Source organism: Ixodes scapularis, unplaced genomic scaffold (genome assembly GCF_016920785.2).
Source record: "Ixodes scapularis isolate PalLabHiFi unplaced genomic scaffold, ASM1692078v2 PGA_scaffold1__304_contigs__length_218370807, whole genome shotgun sequence".
NCBI lineage: Eukaryota > Metazoa > Arthropoda > Arachnida > Ixodida > Ixodidae > Ixodes > Ixodes scapularis.
Window position 1 is genome coordinate 85,683,483 of NW_024609846.1, and position 16,781 is coordinate 85,700,263.

At 46.0% G+C, this 16,781-nt stretch overlaps 1 protein-coding gene across 2 annotated transcripts in view; it reads right to left on the reverse strand.

Annotated features, from left to right (window-relative positions):
- LOC8053056 (E3 ubiquitin-protein ligase RNF34) overlaps window positions 1–16,781 on the reverse strand; it is a 38,064-nt gene that overhangs the window by 7,478 nt on the left and 13,805 nt on the right. For both annotated transcript variants that reach the window (XM_029995629.3, XM_029995630.3), the window contains exon 4: window positions 520–666. In XM_029995629.3, the coding sequence (XP_029851489.2) occupies window positions 520–666 (147 nt within the window). The remainder of the gene's footprint in view (window positions 1–519; window positions 667–16,781) is intronic.

Sequence of the window (16,781 nt, forward strand, 5' to 3'; positions counted from 1 at the left end):
CACAGCGAGTCCGTCCACCAGGGCGTGGACCTATCGTCCAGTAAGCAGCCCTAACAAAATGATAAATTTCGTTTGCATGGGGATCATTTGGACCTTTTATTTTCCGAACCTGTGACAAAGATCATAGCCCGCCGACACCGTTCGGCTTGAGGCGTTGCCTAGAAGTCGTATGATGCGGTAACGCCTCAAAACCTTACTACGTCGTACGTCATCTACATAAGGTGCAACATAAGCATTGCCATTTCAGGCATGCAATGTTTCCTGGCTCAAACATAGGTTGACATGATTTACTGCTCGCAGAAAGGATGACGTTTTGGGTAAAAGTGCTCAGTTTCGTTTGCTGGAAATGGTGCCCATGCAAGTGAACATAGGTTTAAGAGGATTTACCGCTCGCAGAAAGCATGGCATTTTCGGTAAAAGTGTTCAATTTTGTTTGCTGGACACAGTGCTCATGCAAGTGAGCATCGGCATCTCAATCAAGACAAATGTCTGCCAACGTCAGGCCCGAGTTTGCCTCACCTCAAAACCATCCTCCTCGGGCCCGGGATGCTGCGGAGACTCGTGGTGACTCGGTGATGAAGAGGTTGCTTCCGGCTCCTGCCAGTACGGTGGCAGCGGCGTCTCGACCACGGTGGGAATCTCCTGAACACCAAAGAGTCCTCCACTCTGGTAGCACCGAAGGGTGCAAGGAGGAATGGGAGAAGTTGTTGGAAACATACCAGTACCAGGGAGAAGGGATGCGCAAATACAAAATTTTTCGAATACAAATCAAATCCAAATAGTTGGCTTTGAATACCCGGTAGATAAAAGCAGATGTATTTACAGGATTTCTATTAAAATAATGTTTTCAAATTACTTGAATTTTCCAGGTTTATCTTATTTCCTAAAAAATCCAGGCCAAAAGTCTAAGCGGAGAAAACGTGTATGAAGTGCAGTTTTTATGTGGAAAACACTGGTGTATCTAATGGACAACGGCGCAATGACCAGGCACCGAATCCCGCTACCTTGTCAGTCTGTTCTTTGGTAGTATTTTTGCTTAACAAATGTCCTTTTTCAAATAAACCACTGGTCAAACTGGGCAAATGTATTGGTGTGAGCACTGGAAAAGAAGTTTGCCTTGGTGCATGCATTTAGAGAGGAGGCGATTCAGGTTCTAGTTTGCAAGCAGAGGTTGGCGTCAGTACACCAGCAGAGTCACCCGCAACATTTGTCACACTCAGGGATGGGCAGAGGTACTCCAAAAAGTATTCTGGAACACTAATACTGAGATACATGTGTTTTAAGGCCAAAATACAAATACTGAGATATATTTGTCTTTTATGTATAGGGATATCCCGGCGATACTTCTGCAAAAATGACGAAAGAGTATTCCGGAATACAGATAAAGATACTTATAGAATTACATTCGTTCCCGAACGGTGCTACTTGGGGAGGGTGTAGTACATGGTGAATGCAAATGGTAATTTATGCTTGTGCTCCTTTTTCTGCGCCATTTTATGCTGTTCTCCTTACCTCAAACTCTTTATTTATCATTAATACTGCTTAAAAAGAAACATGCCACCCCGTTGAACCACATAGTTCCACAACGGTAAAGGCTGTGTGCCATGCTTGCCAAAAGGCGTCTGCCCGAAATGAACCCTGTTTTACCGTGAGGGCACATCTTAAACTGTCCTATTATATGCATCTGTGTCACCCACACTGTGGGGAGATTGGACAACAGGGCCGTATGTTTTCTGCACTCAACTCCTTTACAGTGTTCTCTCTGCTAAGTTGGAAAGAGTGGAGGGCTTTGTAAGAGGAGCTGAGATTTTGTTATCCTTGCTAGCAACCTTCTTTAAACCACAATTTTTTTTTTTAATGTTGGTGAGTGAGATGGAATATTGTAAATTACGAAGCAACTTGCACCAAACAGTTCTTTTTATCTTTTTAATTTATCTTAGGAAGGATAACAAATGTAACAAGATACCTAAGTCTGGAAAAGTATTGCAATACAAGCGATACATTGTAAATGTATTTCACTAATGAGATACAAATACCTTTTTCAAATGTATCTCGATACAGAGATACAGATGTACTCAAAAGTATCTCTAAGATACTATCGCGATACTGCCCAGCCCTGGTCACACAACACACGCAAAAGGACAGCTTAATTTCCCTGACCGGCGCTGACTGGGATGGAACTGCCCAGACTTTTCCAGACCAGCCAAATTCCCTGACAAGTTCCAGTTTTCCCCGTTTTCCAGGTTGGTGGGCACCCTGATTTATGCACAACAGCATTCATATTGCCCGCAGAGCCGAGAAAGCAACGCTTGGTCACGGTCCTCTAGAAGATTCCCGTTCATTCTCGCACCAGACGTAACTTTCTCTCTGCTTTGTTATTCTGGCAAGTGCCAGTTCATCCTCGCCCGAGCGCGCGACGCTCGAACTTTCTTTGCCGAACTTTCGAGATAATGACGCACGGCAGATAAGCAGCTACCCGCGACCTTGTCGAGTCAGTCCCAGTCTCGCTAACGCTCTGTAGTGCCGCCGAATCGCCGCCCGCTTTTCTACTGCCCCGACGCTCTTTCCTTACTTATTTTTGTTTGGCACAAGTTCGCCAATGAAACCTTTACTTTCAGTTCACTGTTCACTTTCTCGTCGCCTTAATTCGTGACAATATTTTAGTATCCTGGAACACCAGAGATGTGTTGACAAGATTCATAAAGGCATGACTAGCATGCCATCAACACAAAAGTCCTTGGAGCAGACAGGAACGTCACAACTTGTTGCGCAAAAAAAACAACTCTTGCATGTGGTCAGGTAGGAGGCTCTCCCTTTGGGCAGAAACAACTTCTGTAGCCACAGAAAACACTCCCTCATTTGGGATTGAAGTGGCAAGCAGTGCCAGGTATTTGAGGCAAAGCTTTGTCAGGCTGGGATACCTAAAACAACACACAGTTTGTCACCACCTCACATGGATCACACTCACTATTCATTGAGGCCTTTCTGCGTATGCAACCATCTCCCATTCTGGACCGGAAACCGGTTTTGTTTCTACTGTGCTTTTTGCTAGGCGGTCATGTGCTTTCCAAGCATCTGCTAATGAGTGCTGCATCTAGCTCATGCCTCTGCATCCCAGCTTCTGGCCGAGTTTCTTCAGTAGCAGTACACCAGGTTACCTCTTGCAGCGCCAGATATTTAAAAACCACGTGCAAAGGAAAAAAAAAATTTTTTTTAAACACCTTAGATGAAAAAAGGATGTCATAAAACGATTTTACAACAAAGAAAAAAAAATTTTAGAGCTATATTTACGGCGCTTTACAAATTTGTAGTAGCCGCGGCTGATCACGTGGTAGGCCCGTGCGCCGCCGCACTGCGTCGCCACCACCGCAAAGTCACGCTGCTGCCGCACGCTGAGCGTTGTGCGAACGCCGCTTCAATGCGTTTCTCCACGCCGCCTTCGCCACACAAGTTCGTCTGCTTCGGGGCGCCGCCGCCGTCGTCTGACCGGCGCACAGGTCTATCACGCCTGCTTGCCCTTTTTCAGGAGTTTCCTTTCGGCTCTAAAAGTTATCTATTATTCTTAGCTTTATGTTATACTTCAAACAAAGATGAACAAGTTACTTTTAGACGCGATACAAAGCTTCCGGAAGAGCTCAAGCACCGTGTGATAAATAAGGGCCAGTCACGCGATAAATAAGGGCCACTTTTCCGCGGCAGCGGCGGGCACCAACTACAAATTCGTATAGCGCCGTAAATATAACTCTAAAAATTTTTTTTCTTCGTTGTAATATTGCTTTATGACATCCTTTTTCCACCTAAGCCGTTTTAAAAAAATGTTTTTTTCATTTGCACGTGTCCTTTAAGCCAAGGTGTCAAACCAAACCCAAACCGAATTCGGAGCAAAACTGTTCTTTCTGAACAAACAAGAACAAAGTCGGCACTGGAATCAAACATTTGGTATTGAACCAAAATCGGAACAAAGCCGTAATGTCATTTAGCGGTTACCGGTTCACCGAAAAATGGCTCGGCCTAATAAAGTGTGAGCCGCGCCTTTTTGACGGTGGCAGCACAAATCAAATAAATATTTGTGATGGTGGGGTCAGTTCCACAGTGTTGAGCGAATGAATAACGGTGGCATGGAGAAAGCTAAAAAAAATACTAAAACAAAAAAAGTCATATTTCACATCTTTGTGCAACACAACTTGGCGTCGGCAAGTCGGTGTGGAGGCATACACTTCTATGTTTTGTTTCACCGTACAATGGATCGTAAAGGATGCTACAAGCCACCGAAGACAATCCATAGCTTAGAAGACACTTTGCGTGTCATTTCAGTTGGGCGAAGTGACGCAGAGAGCGCAAAGTCACGTGATCAGCTCCAAGCTATGGATTGGCTTGGGTAGTCCTTATTGTTTGTCTCAGTACATTGTAAGATGAAAAGGAGCATCTAATTATGCCAAAAGAATAAGAGCTTTTTCTTTTGTGTCTGTGTGTGTTTTGTTTTATTTTGATGATAAACAATACTAAAAAAAAAGCATAAAAATAAAAATAAAAAAATGTATGGTTTCACGGTGGCAAAATTTGGAGGCACCAAGGGACAAAGCCACGAGTGCGACAGTGTGGCGACGGTCACCGGGACGCCAAACACCCAGAGCCCTGAACGCAAATGGCATTAAATTATTGCGTGCATGTGTTTTTTACGTGCAGCATACCACCCCTTCCCTTTTGCTTTTTTTTTTTTATATAATCTTCTTTTAATTGCTTTTTGCTGTCTCTTTCTACTCTTCAAGTGAGTCGTTTGAGGCATTCGGGTATGCAACAGGGTGGTTTTAAATCCTTTAGAAGTTCTAAGCCCTTTAAGGAGGGACATGGGCCTAAATTTCAAATTTTTTTGAAAAAATTCATTTTTCAATTTTGGCGTTTTGTTTTAGAAACTAATTATACACCCTTACACCAAATTTGATAACCATATGCCAAATATTTCCGTTGATATAAAATATTTGCAACACATTGTGAGGCAGTAACAAAGTAAAGAAGTTTCAATGTTTGGATGCATTTTTCTCAGTTCCACTTTTTGCTGCAAATTTCATACGAAGGAATCTTCTGTTCGAAGGTGAAAGTGTTCCGATAAAACAATCAAGATGTTTCTGAACTGAAATTTACTGGGGAATCGGGCTATCTACTTTATTTTGTTTTAAGCTGAAGTCCTCAGTGATAAAAGAAAACAAGTTTTCAAAAACTGACATAGGACAGATTTGCATCTCATTATTTGAGGTAATCACTCTTCCTGAAATATTTACATTCGAGTTATAAAAACTATGTAGCCCGAAGTGCCGCATCCCCCGCTTTATATTCTGGCAGTCAAAATGGTGCTTAATAGCTTCATTTGCATATCATAGATTTCTTAACAAAGAGTGACACATCTTCTTATGCAGGTATGTAAAGTTGTCCTGGAGAGCTGAAAGTTTGCACAGAACACCTACATCTGACATTAAATCTCCCCTCTAAATTTCATTCCAATCACTTGAGTAGTTAAGAAGTTCGACCTCTAGCCAGTGTCCCCCCTTAAAAGTTAGTTAAGATTTGAAAAAAGATTAATAAAGAAATTGCAATTCCAAATAGATATCAGCACTCTACATATTCTCATGATAATATAAAAAAGTTTATTATGACTGGAAGGCTCTAGGTACCAAAAATTGATTGCGCAAACAGTAAAGAAACTCAAAGCTGCAAAACAAGAAAAATGCATTTGGAAGATCAAGTGATGTATACTCTACAAACATTGCCTGCAATTACATTAAATGTGTCCAGAACATAGGTAGGCTGTTCGGGGAGAAATTTAGATGAAAAGAGATTTTCGTGTCATAACCGCTGCCGCGAGGGAACTAGAAAGGGGATCGCTTCGGTTGCTGCAAACTGACAAAAGTGGCACATTTGGCGTTCTTCTGGAGGCAGTGTTCCGGAAAAGGTCAGAGCCCTCAACACGGTATTTGTTGAATGGAAACGGGACGTTAGAAGGAAAACTGTCAAAATTGCCAAGGACGATGAGATGAAATCTCTAGCAAAACAAGCAATGAACCAAACAAAAGTCTTTGCAAAACAAGCAATGAACCAAACAAAAGTCTTTGTTTAGACTAAAAGGTTTCTTGAAAAGCCTGACATGCCCCTTCGTACGGTGATCAACGAACTTGGAACGTGGCAATATAGCGTCCCAAAAGTTTCTTCGTTGAATGTAGTCCAGTTGGAGAAGAGTCCTTCACTAAGGAATTTGGAAGCACAAATCAAGGCTCTAGGGGGTTTCATGGAAAAGAGTTCTATATTGTCCATGGACATCAAAGATTTTATACTAGCCCCTAGAGAAATTCCACCAGTTGCAAAGAGTTAGGCAAGTGCTAGAGTTGAATTTGGTAAACTTCCAATCTAGGATAGGTATCACCGTAAACAAACTCCTTTCTCTTCTTGAATTGTACCTTCAGGCAACAACAGACCCTTTACGAAAGTCAGTCAAGCAACTATGAGATACCGAAACCGCCGCCATTACTGCGTCGTCGTTTCGGGAGCGAGCGATGGCAGGTGCTTGTAGCAGTAGTAGTCCCGGTACCTTTGGCTACGGTCCTCAGGGACGAGTGACTTTGCCTTCCCCGTGGTGCACTGACCTCTGTGCAGTTCCGTGTAGCTTTAATGAATGTAAGATAGAGGCGTACCGCGCCTCGACACTCGCTTTGAGCCGCCAAGTTGCCCGAAGCAACAAGTTCGTCAGTGAGGCCTACGTTGATCCGGCATCGGTTCAAGTGTTGAGGTAAGCATAGAAATAAAACAGCGTAAACGAACACAAAGACAAGTAGAAGAAGGGACACAGACACAGCGCTGACTCACGACTTACTTTCTTTCTCATCTTTTTAAAACATATCAACATAAGAAAACAAGAAATGAAAAATAAAAGAAGAAGAATCCAGCATGTAGGACATCCTCTCTGTCATATGCCATCTGAGGAATTTTTTACAGAAACTATACATTTTTACAAACTATACCTAAGGTGGAATGATGTATAGTTATATCTTTTCCTACTATTTACTTCCTTCTTTTTTTAATTTGGTTTTTTTGTAATGGCATATAATGTATAGTTTCTGTAAAAAATTTACAGAAACTATACATTATATACCATTACATTAAAAAAACCAATTTACCGGTGCATTTCAGTAAATTGTCTCGTGCAGACACTTGAAATGGCTTTTATCGACGAAGAAAATCGCGAATAGAAACGAACAATCAAGACGAGAAACAGTTAAATTTTCATTTACATCTGATACGCAATATTCTTCACACTTCATTACTCTAATATATGTATGCATACATTCCAAGGCTCGCATCTGTCATTCCCACCCGCTCCTTCCTGTTGACTGTGCGCGATGTGGAGAGCGCACGCTCTACATTTGCGCTAGACGCAGGAAGTGCCGAAATGTCCAAAGAGCCTTGGGACAGTACTGGCCAGTCTGGTGAATGCAGCTTCCAGACGTGCTTCAACCCAAACGATATAAAAGACGCTTCAAACCCCCCAACTAGGGTCCACAGAGAAGGAGGGCGACCTTCAGCGAGGCTATCTACAAAAGGGCACAATGAGGACCAACTTTTGGAGAAATCAACTGATGGTCAAAGTAATGAGCAATGCCAGCAAAAAACATCTTGATTATTAAGAGATTTTAGAAAACCTAAACAACGACCGTAAAGAAAAAAAACACAGGACTTTTAGGGTGAAAAAACAAACAAAAAAAACTGCCGCTTGTGCGAAAATGTCCAAAAACTGGTGTTTACCGGTTTTAACAGATTTTTTTCTTTTTGACACCAACGGATGTTTATCAGTCTTTTTCGGTTAAAACCGGAAAGTATACAGCCTACTCATAAGGAATGTCTTAATTTTTTTTTAAACTTTTATATGCATACAGGGGTGGATACAGATATTTCCTGAGGAGGGGGTCAGGTGTTGGTCAGCGTACCATATGTTCAGGAACCCCCTCCCCCTCTCCTTCGTTTTACACCCTAAATTTTACACATGTAGAAATCAAGAGGGGGGTCAGGACATCCGGACCCCCCCTCCAAAATTCGCCCCCGTATGCATACACTTTACTATACTCATCACCCCAAGAAAAAAGGAAGTTTTGTGCATTGCTCATACGCTGCGGGAAGTAGTAGTCACAAAATTTGGTTGTCGGAGGAAGAAGCTATGCTTTTGGCATTTGGAACGTGTAAGTATTGTTAAGATAACATATGTGTAATCTAAAATGCACCTACATATATCTTAATTCTCTACATTAAAGGGATACTACAACAAAATTTCGGCGCTCATTTTTTTGGTCTATATGTGTTCAAAAGAGCAGTATCACATGGAACATACCAATATCTTTTTAAAAAAGTCTCGAAAAGAAATTTTAAAACGAATTAAACGATTAGCAAAGAGCATCTGGTGGATGTCGCTAACGCCTCGTTTGTAATGCTCGTCTAGGAACCTTGACAGCTAGTGACGGAGGTTGTCTCGTCTTCGGCCACGACGAGAGAAGGGGGGAAGGAGGAACTCCCCCCTTCCCGAGAATCCCTTTTGTGTGTCGCAGAAGTCGCTATTGTCCCCCTAGAAGATTATAGAAGATTAATCCGTCACTCAAAATTCATACAAAAGCAGCCGCTTCGGTGGTTGGAACGACTAGGCCATCCTCTCTACGTCAGCCTCGCCGTAGCTTTGCTCGTCTTGAGACGACCTACGTCACGATTGCATTGGATGTCACGTGCTCTAAGCTGGGCCTTCTCCGAGCGCTTGCCAGAGTGGGCCGTTTATAACGAAAAATACAGCCACCAGGATCAAAATACAAACGTGCGATTGTCATTTACGGATATTGTGGACCATATTCAACCTATTTTTGAACACGACGGGAATATTTCAAATTTCGTTGAAGTATCCCTTTAAGGAGAATACTAGGAAATGCTCTGCGAGGAGCCAGACTTCTTTTACTACTGTCCTTGAGGTGAAAACGAAGATAGGAAATAAATGATTTTTTATGCTTCGATGGCTGAGCACTGGCCAGAGATGCAAGCAGACCCCTGTGTTCATCACTTTCAAAGCAGCTGTTGCTCCCTAATGGTTAGGCCTAGTGCAATGTGGACCCCACTATGGAAAGAACATTTCTTCTTTCATTTGCACTCTAGTTGATAGTTCTATGCACTGCATTCAGGCCACAGATCCATGTGAAAAACATCCTTTCTAAAGCAGTTTGAAGCTCTGTATGCACTCCTACTGGGCTGCTCGGCAAAGCACCAGCTCCGATTCATTCTTACAAACCACAAGACAATAAAATAAAAGTTTGTGTTTTGAACATAGTAAAAACACACCGACTGGGAAAAAGAAAAAAAACGGACAAACACAGCTCGTGAGCTGTGTTTGTGACCTGTGTTAGTCCGTCCTTTCTTTTCCCCAGTCTTGGGGTGTTTTTATTATGTTAAACTACCACAAGCCCATTTGCTCCCTAGCCTTCTGTTCATTGTGTTTTGGTTTCTGATTGCCTCATGTGCTTGCTTATCCTAAATTCATTGACTCTATCACTGCGACGCTGGTGGCTAACAGTAGGAGGTTGTTTACGTTTGATACTCAAAGGCGCAAAGTGAGAAGGCTAAGGGGCATCGGAGGTGGCCTCGGAAAATTACTGCACGGCCATCCCTAAGTCACTCAGCGATTGTAATCTTGTCGCCGTCTCCCACTGCGCCAATGCTGGAATCAGGGGCGGATGCGGGAATTTCCTGAGGGGGGGGTCAGGTGTTGGTCAGCGTACCATTTGTTTAGGAACCCCCTCCCCCTTGTTTCACGCCCTAAATTTTACACATGCAGAAATCAAGAGGGGGGTCAGGACATTCGGACCCCCTCTCTAAATCCGCCCCTGGCTAGAATAGAATGTACGGTCTTCGCAGGACCATTGAAGCTTGTATCATCTCCGCCGATCCCTGATAATCCCTAGAAGAACCGACTTGACGACAATTGAGTGAAAGATAATGATGCTCAAACCAGAAAAGTGTCCTGAAGAGCTGCCGCTGGGCCCCAAGGATCTGCTGCTAGACCTAGCTGACAGCAGCGACTTTGGAGAGCTCTAAGGCTACCGCTTGCTCGAAGTTTCGTGCATCAAGACTTTGGTGGGAGCCCTACTGTGCCCGCAATGGGCTGGTCATCCCTGGAACTAAGAAAGAGTGAGAAAGCTGTGCTCCTTGCATTCGTCGTCTGTGCCCGTCGTGTGGAGAAGTGGCAAAGCCCACCGCACTCACTTAGCATCGGCAACACTCGCCAAAATTAACTTGCAGTGTATACAGAATTCTCAGTACACGACTGTGGGATTGGTTTCGCAAATGTTCCTAGCATGAATCTACTTCCACCAATATGTCTGGAGTCTTCCCAGAAAATTGCTTCAAAAGTCCACGATGCAGCTGTTGAGGAAAGAACCCGAGCGCGTCCGTTTCGTTGGTGGCCGTTTTATTCTCACGTGCCCCGATCCTGCCGTTCGTGGTCTCGTGCATTGTCCTGTCGTCTCTTTCTTCTTCTGGTAGTTGAATTCCCGTAATCTACAACAACTTCCCGCGGCGGCCGAAGAAAAGAGAGACAAGACAATACACGAGGGGTCAGTGTCAGTAATGTGAAAACAAAATCACAAAAAAAGGGGCAGGATCAAAAGAAGCCGTTAACACACAAGCAGAATGAAAAGAAACGTTATCGCAATTCATGAAAATAGAGTTCCGTCTCGTTTGTTTTGGAAGACAACTTGCTGTTATGTCGAACCGGCGGGCTTCGATCCTCCTCTTGGCGAGTTTGCTTCAAGGAGGTAAAGTCCTTGAATGGGACGGTGTATTTCTTGCCCGTTCGCAAGGCGCAGTGTGCATGCTCTTGGTATTCCATCTCTCCCCGAGACGGTGTCTGTTACACGCCCGAGTTTCCATGTAAGAGGGGGCGAGTTGTCCTCTACGAGGACAACATCTCCTGGATTGACCCGTGGTAATAACCGTGGCTGACTCTTATGTGCGGAGTCCAGAAGCAGTAGGTACTCGTGTTTCCAGCGTTTCCAGAATTGCATTATTAACCACTGGCGATACAGAGCACGACGCCTTAGTTCAGCGGCAGTCGATGTTGGCGGTCCGATTTCTGCTCCATGCGGTATACGTAGGAGTCGCTTGGCTACGAGAAAATGTGATGGTGTCAAGGGCTCTAGTTCTTCCGGATCATTACTGATGTGGGTAAGTGGACGGCAGTTTACGGTGGCTTCTACTTCATGAAGTACGGTGGTAAGTTCTTCAAAGGCTAAGCTGCTGCGTCCAAGAGTTCTCTTCAGCACGTTTTTTACGGTACGAATTATCCTTTCCCACCATCCGCCCCACCAGGGTGCTCGCTCCACATTGAATCGCCACTGAATACGGAGTCCGCTGGAGTAGTCCTGTACACCATCTGTGTGAAGCATCTTTAAGACTCTGGCTGCGTGATGGAAAGTTTGCGCGTTGTCCGAGTAAACAACAGATGGTACTCCGCGTCGAGACACGAAGCGACGTAAGGCGAGAAGAAATCTATCTGCGGACATGTTAGAGGCAAGTTCTAGGTGTACGGCGCGTGTTACAGCACAAGAAAAAATAACAATGTAAGCCTTTTCTGACGGTGCAGCACGCACGTACAGAGGTCCACAGAAGTCGATACCGACGACATTAAAAGGGCTCGTTTCTGTTATGCGTTCTCGTGGTAGGGAAGCCATAGGTGCTTCCTCTGGTTGGAGTCGCCTACGTCGGCATGGGAGACAGGTGTGCTGCACTCTCTTCACTGTCTGGCGCCCTCTTAAAATCCAGTACCTCTGTCGTAGTTCCGTGAGTGTGTCTTGGACTCCTCCGTGAAGTAGTCGGACATGTGTGGCCAGTACAAGAAGCTCTGTGAATCTGTGGTCACTCGGGAGTAAAATCGGGTGTTTAACCTCCTCCGGAACGTCCAGTTGCTGCAAGCGACCTCCAACACGTATCAATCCATGGTCGTCGAGGAATGGATGAAGGCTTGCAATACTAGAAGTGAAAGGCACCCTTCCTCCCAACAGTAGTGCTGCAACTTCGACTGGAAATTCCATTGTTTGTACCGTTCGTGTCCAGTAGACCTCCGCTTGAACCAATTCTGTAGCTGTCAATGGGCCTGATAGTGGTGGAAGCGGTGAGGCGTTATGCAGAAATCTTCGTACCCATGCAGTAATGCGCAGAACACGCGTCAGGTTACTGTGTTTCATTAGGTCGAGTAGTGAGGTGTGGTCCGGTGTAACCACGGGACAAGTGGTTGTCGGGCGCCTTGACTCTTCCATAGGGAGACCTTTTGGATCTCGCTTTAATTGTTTGGAGGGCCACGTTCCCTCGCCTTGTGCGAGCCAATGAGGCCCATTCCACCATAAGGCGCTATGTTGTAGTATCGGTGCTGGGACGGCACAAGTCAACAGGTCCGCTGGATTGTCCTGGCTGGGACAGTGATACCACTGGAAGGTGTCCGTTAGACGCCTGATCTCTACTATCCTGTTGCTGATGAAAGGCTGCCATCGACTTGGGTGGCCGGCAATCCAATGGAGCGCCATCTCAGAGTCTGTCCAGAAGTACGCTTGAATGTGTTCGAGTCCAGAAACTTTGCGCACATAGTTGAGTAGTCGTGCTCCTAGAAGGCAGGCAATGAGTTCGAGTCGCGGTAGTGAATGCGGTTTCAGAGGGGCAACTCGACCTTTAGCGATCAGGATCTGTGTTGTGAACGACCCATTCGAAAGTACGGCCCGCAGGTATATCGCTGTTCCATAGGCACGTGGGCTGGCGTCTGTAAACACATGCAGCTGAATCGAAGGGTCTGCATCAGCTTCAGGAGGAATCACGTACCGAGGAATTCGGAGCGATGAAAGTGAAACTAGATCCGAACACCAAGAATTCCATACCGCAAGCTCTTCAGCGGAAAGGCTTTCGTCCCAGGAGCACTTTCGTACCCAGAGTGCTTGAAACAAGAGCTTGGCTTGAGTCGTAAACGGTACCAAGTAACCAAATGGGTCGAAGATCCGGGCGAACGCCTGAAGAATGGTTCGCTTTGTGGCTGATTGCGTTGTCAAGTAAGTCGTCACATTTTGTGTACTGAGAATGATCTCGTCTTTAGTGCGGTCCCACATAACTCCGAGCACTTTCAGCTGATCAGTCACACCTTCAGTGGCATTTTCATACGAAATTTCATCACACATGAACTGGTTTTGTAAAGAGGACAGATTGGACGACCATTTTCGTAGGTCCATTCCTGCCTCTGTTATTATGGACCGTGTCTGCTGGTAGGCCTGTAAGGCGTCGTCCTCCGACGAGCAACCCAGCACGAGATCGTCAACATAAAAGGATTGCATCAACCGATCCGCCATGTCAGGATAACGTCCTCTCATGGACATAATGTGATGGCGTAACGTTGCTGCAAGCAGGAACGGGCTTGAGGATGCTCCGAAAGGGACACGTGTCATGCGCCATTCCACAACATTGGGCGTGTTGATTGTCTTGCATGGGAGTTGGTCTACCCATAGGAAACGAAGTGCATCACGATCGGAGGGTCGAATGCCAATCTGCAAGAAAGCCTTGCGGATGTCTGCGATCAGGACCACGGGGCTACAACGAAACTTGAGAAGCATCTGAAGCAAGTCGTTTTCAATGTTGGGTCCCTTGTCAAGCACTTCGTTGAGCGAAGGTTTGTTGCTCAGATGCGATGATGCATCAAACACAACACGGATTTTCGTTGTTACAGCATCCTTGCGAATGACGGCATGATGTGGCAGATAGTAAACGTTTTTTGGTTGCTCCTTTGAGGGTACAACTTTCTCCGCATGACCTTCATCAAAATACTCCCGAATGGTGCGATCGTATTGTTCAAGCATTTCTGGGTGGGTACGGAACCGACGCAGCTGCACGAAGAGTCGATTCTCTGCAATGGATCGGTTGTCATTGTCTGTTCCAAGGCCAGGGGACTTTATCATCAAGGGGACTTCATAGCGGTTGTTAACCTTAATGATCTCGTTCTCAAATTCCAACATCGTTGGGTGTTCAAGGAAACTTGTCCCAGTACATTCCGAGATGCCAATGGTGTCCAAACGCCACATTTCTGACGGATCAAAAGCGTTGCGGCAAGGGTCGGTGGGCTGGCAGGTGAGAAAAAGGGCCGACGCTCTGGGTGAAGGGTGACCGATACTCCCAGAGTAGGTCCCTTGAACCACCCAGCCAAAAATGGTTTCAACGGCGGTTAAGGTTTGACTCATGCGTTGGATCCTTCCCTTGACCACTTGCCAGTAGACATCTGAACCTATTAGGACGCTTATGTTATTGTCCACTCTTGTGTCAGAATCTGGAGGAATGTCAGCGGCCTGAAATCCGTTTGAATGAAGTTGCGTCAACAGATGATCATCAAGTTGCTGGTGCGATAACGTGCACAGCTCGGGGATTTCCAGTGCTTCAAATGTCACCTTCTGATTGCTGCGATGGCCCTGAAGGGTCACAGCCACGCGCCGACAGGAGTGTTTGGTAGCTGTATTGCCGAATGTGTAGATGGTTAGATCTTCCCGGCCTACAACTTCGCAGCCGAGTTCTTCAGAAACATCCCGTCTGATAAACGTGCGCTGGCTGCCAGTATCTAGCAAGAGTCTTACGAGAACATTTCTTGGTGTCCCTGATGCCCACGCTCTTGCTGTTTGGAGGAGGACAGGAGAAGAACAGGAGTTGCTAGCTGGCGCGCTAACAATGGATGTGGCGTGTTCAGGGGGCTCTTCAGGTTGCGGAGTGTACGATGGGGCTGGCAGGGGACGTGATAGTTCACAAAGGATGGTGAAGTGATGACCCCCACATGTGGAACACGACAAGCTTCTGCCTGAACGGCAAACACGAGCGATGTGATTTCGCTTCCCACATTTAAAGCAACAGCGCGCTCGTGCAAGCTTGGTTCGCTTATCTTGTGTTGAAAGTGGGACCTGGCAGTTTTGGAGTTCGTGCTCCGGGGAACCACAGAAGGGGCACGCAATTGATCGGTAGCCTTCCGATTTCGTCGATAGCGCGAGAGTTGAAGGGTGATTTGCCGAAACTGATTCTTGATGTGTCGTTGGCGATAGCCCTCGTCGAAAATGGTAACTTGCGCGATCTATTTGGCCATCTTCTCTGATTTCGACTTGTATCCTCAAAAACTTCATAATAATATTGACTTGGTCTTCTGGAGCCAGGTCCGGTGTACTCGTTGAAGATGATGGTGTGGATTCTCTCAGCTTCTGACGGTAAAGGATAGCCAGGTCAGCGGGAAGGCAGCGCATGAGAACTCGATGAAGAACGACTGCGTAGCTGCTAGGTGGAACCTCCAACCCTTCAAGTGATGTTGTGCGGAAACGTATTGCGTCGTGAAGCTGACGAAGTTTTGCCACGTCGCTGGAGGTGTTAATCACAGGTAAGTTCAAAAGCTGATCAATGTGATCGTCGATTAGAATGTCACGTCGTCCAAACCGGTCCTGAAGTGTTCGTACTGCGAGTTCGTAGTTTTGGTCGGAGAGTCGAATTCCCTCGACGGCGCGTTTAGCGTGGTCTGTTAGATACGTCATGAGATATTTGAATTTTTCTATTGGTGGGAGATCAGGGTTTGCGTGGATGGTAACATTAAAATGGTCCCAAAATCCCTGCCAATCGCGGAGGTTACCGGCAAACATGGGGACTTGCAGTTTTGGAAGGGCGACGGTCCGGTGGCTCCTTACTATTGTTGCGGTTGATGGAGGGTTGACGGGAGGTGCCTCCGGGAGCCGAGGTTGAGGGTTGGTGGCGAAAGTGTCTAGGGTGTAGTGGAGACGCGTGAGAGAGGTGCTGATGCGTAGCCGGTATTCTTCTGCACCCTACACTTCGTCCTCCAAGGCGTCGTCCGTGATGGCCGCGAGGATGTCGCTGTCGAGGTCTTTGAGTGCGGCTTGCTTTTGCGTGAGGTACTCAAGTGGGATTCGCAGTTGGACTTCAGTGGAATCCGGGTTCTCCAGGAGAGCGTCGATTTGGGCGAGAGTGCGAGAGACGGCGGAGCGGACAACGCCACGGGTTCTGCGGAGGCGGTCCATGGCTTCTCAAGGGGTTTCGGCACCAAATTATGTTGAGGAAAGAACCCGAGCGCGTCCGTTTCGTTGGTGGCCGTTTTATTCTTACGTGCCCCGATCCTGCCGTTCGTGGTCTCGTGCATTGTCCTGTCGTCTCTTTCTTCTTCTGGTAGTTGAATTCCCGTAATCTACAACAGCAGCTATGAAGGGTGTCTACAAAGTAATGAGGAGTGGGGTGCAGTCTGTACGTATGGCAGATTAGTGGTGAGGATCAACTGCTAGACGTGCGTGTTTCGAACGATGGGATGTCACACAAATGTGGCCACACCTCCCACTTCGGTGTTGGTGTGGCAATCAAGCTGAACAGTGGGCTGGTAACTGACTCAAGTCCACAAAGTAACTACTACCAGCTATGCACTTAAGGTCCAAAACCAGGGTTTAACCAGGGTTTCCAGGCCACAAGGAATGGTAGAAAAGCCATCGTCCCAAGTGTCATAACAACCTTCATGGGTCTGCTCATGCCATGGAAGTGAAAGCTGGAGCTGCGATATTCAGGTACTCTGTGGAGAGGCATGTCATGTAGTATACCAGTCTTGCATGATGATGACAGCATAGCTTTTTTAAAGATTGCAAGCCTCAATCTTTACGATAAGGCAGTGAAAAGGAGGACTGTACCAACCATGCTGCAAACCATATGTACTCTGG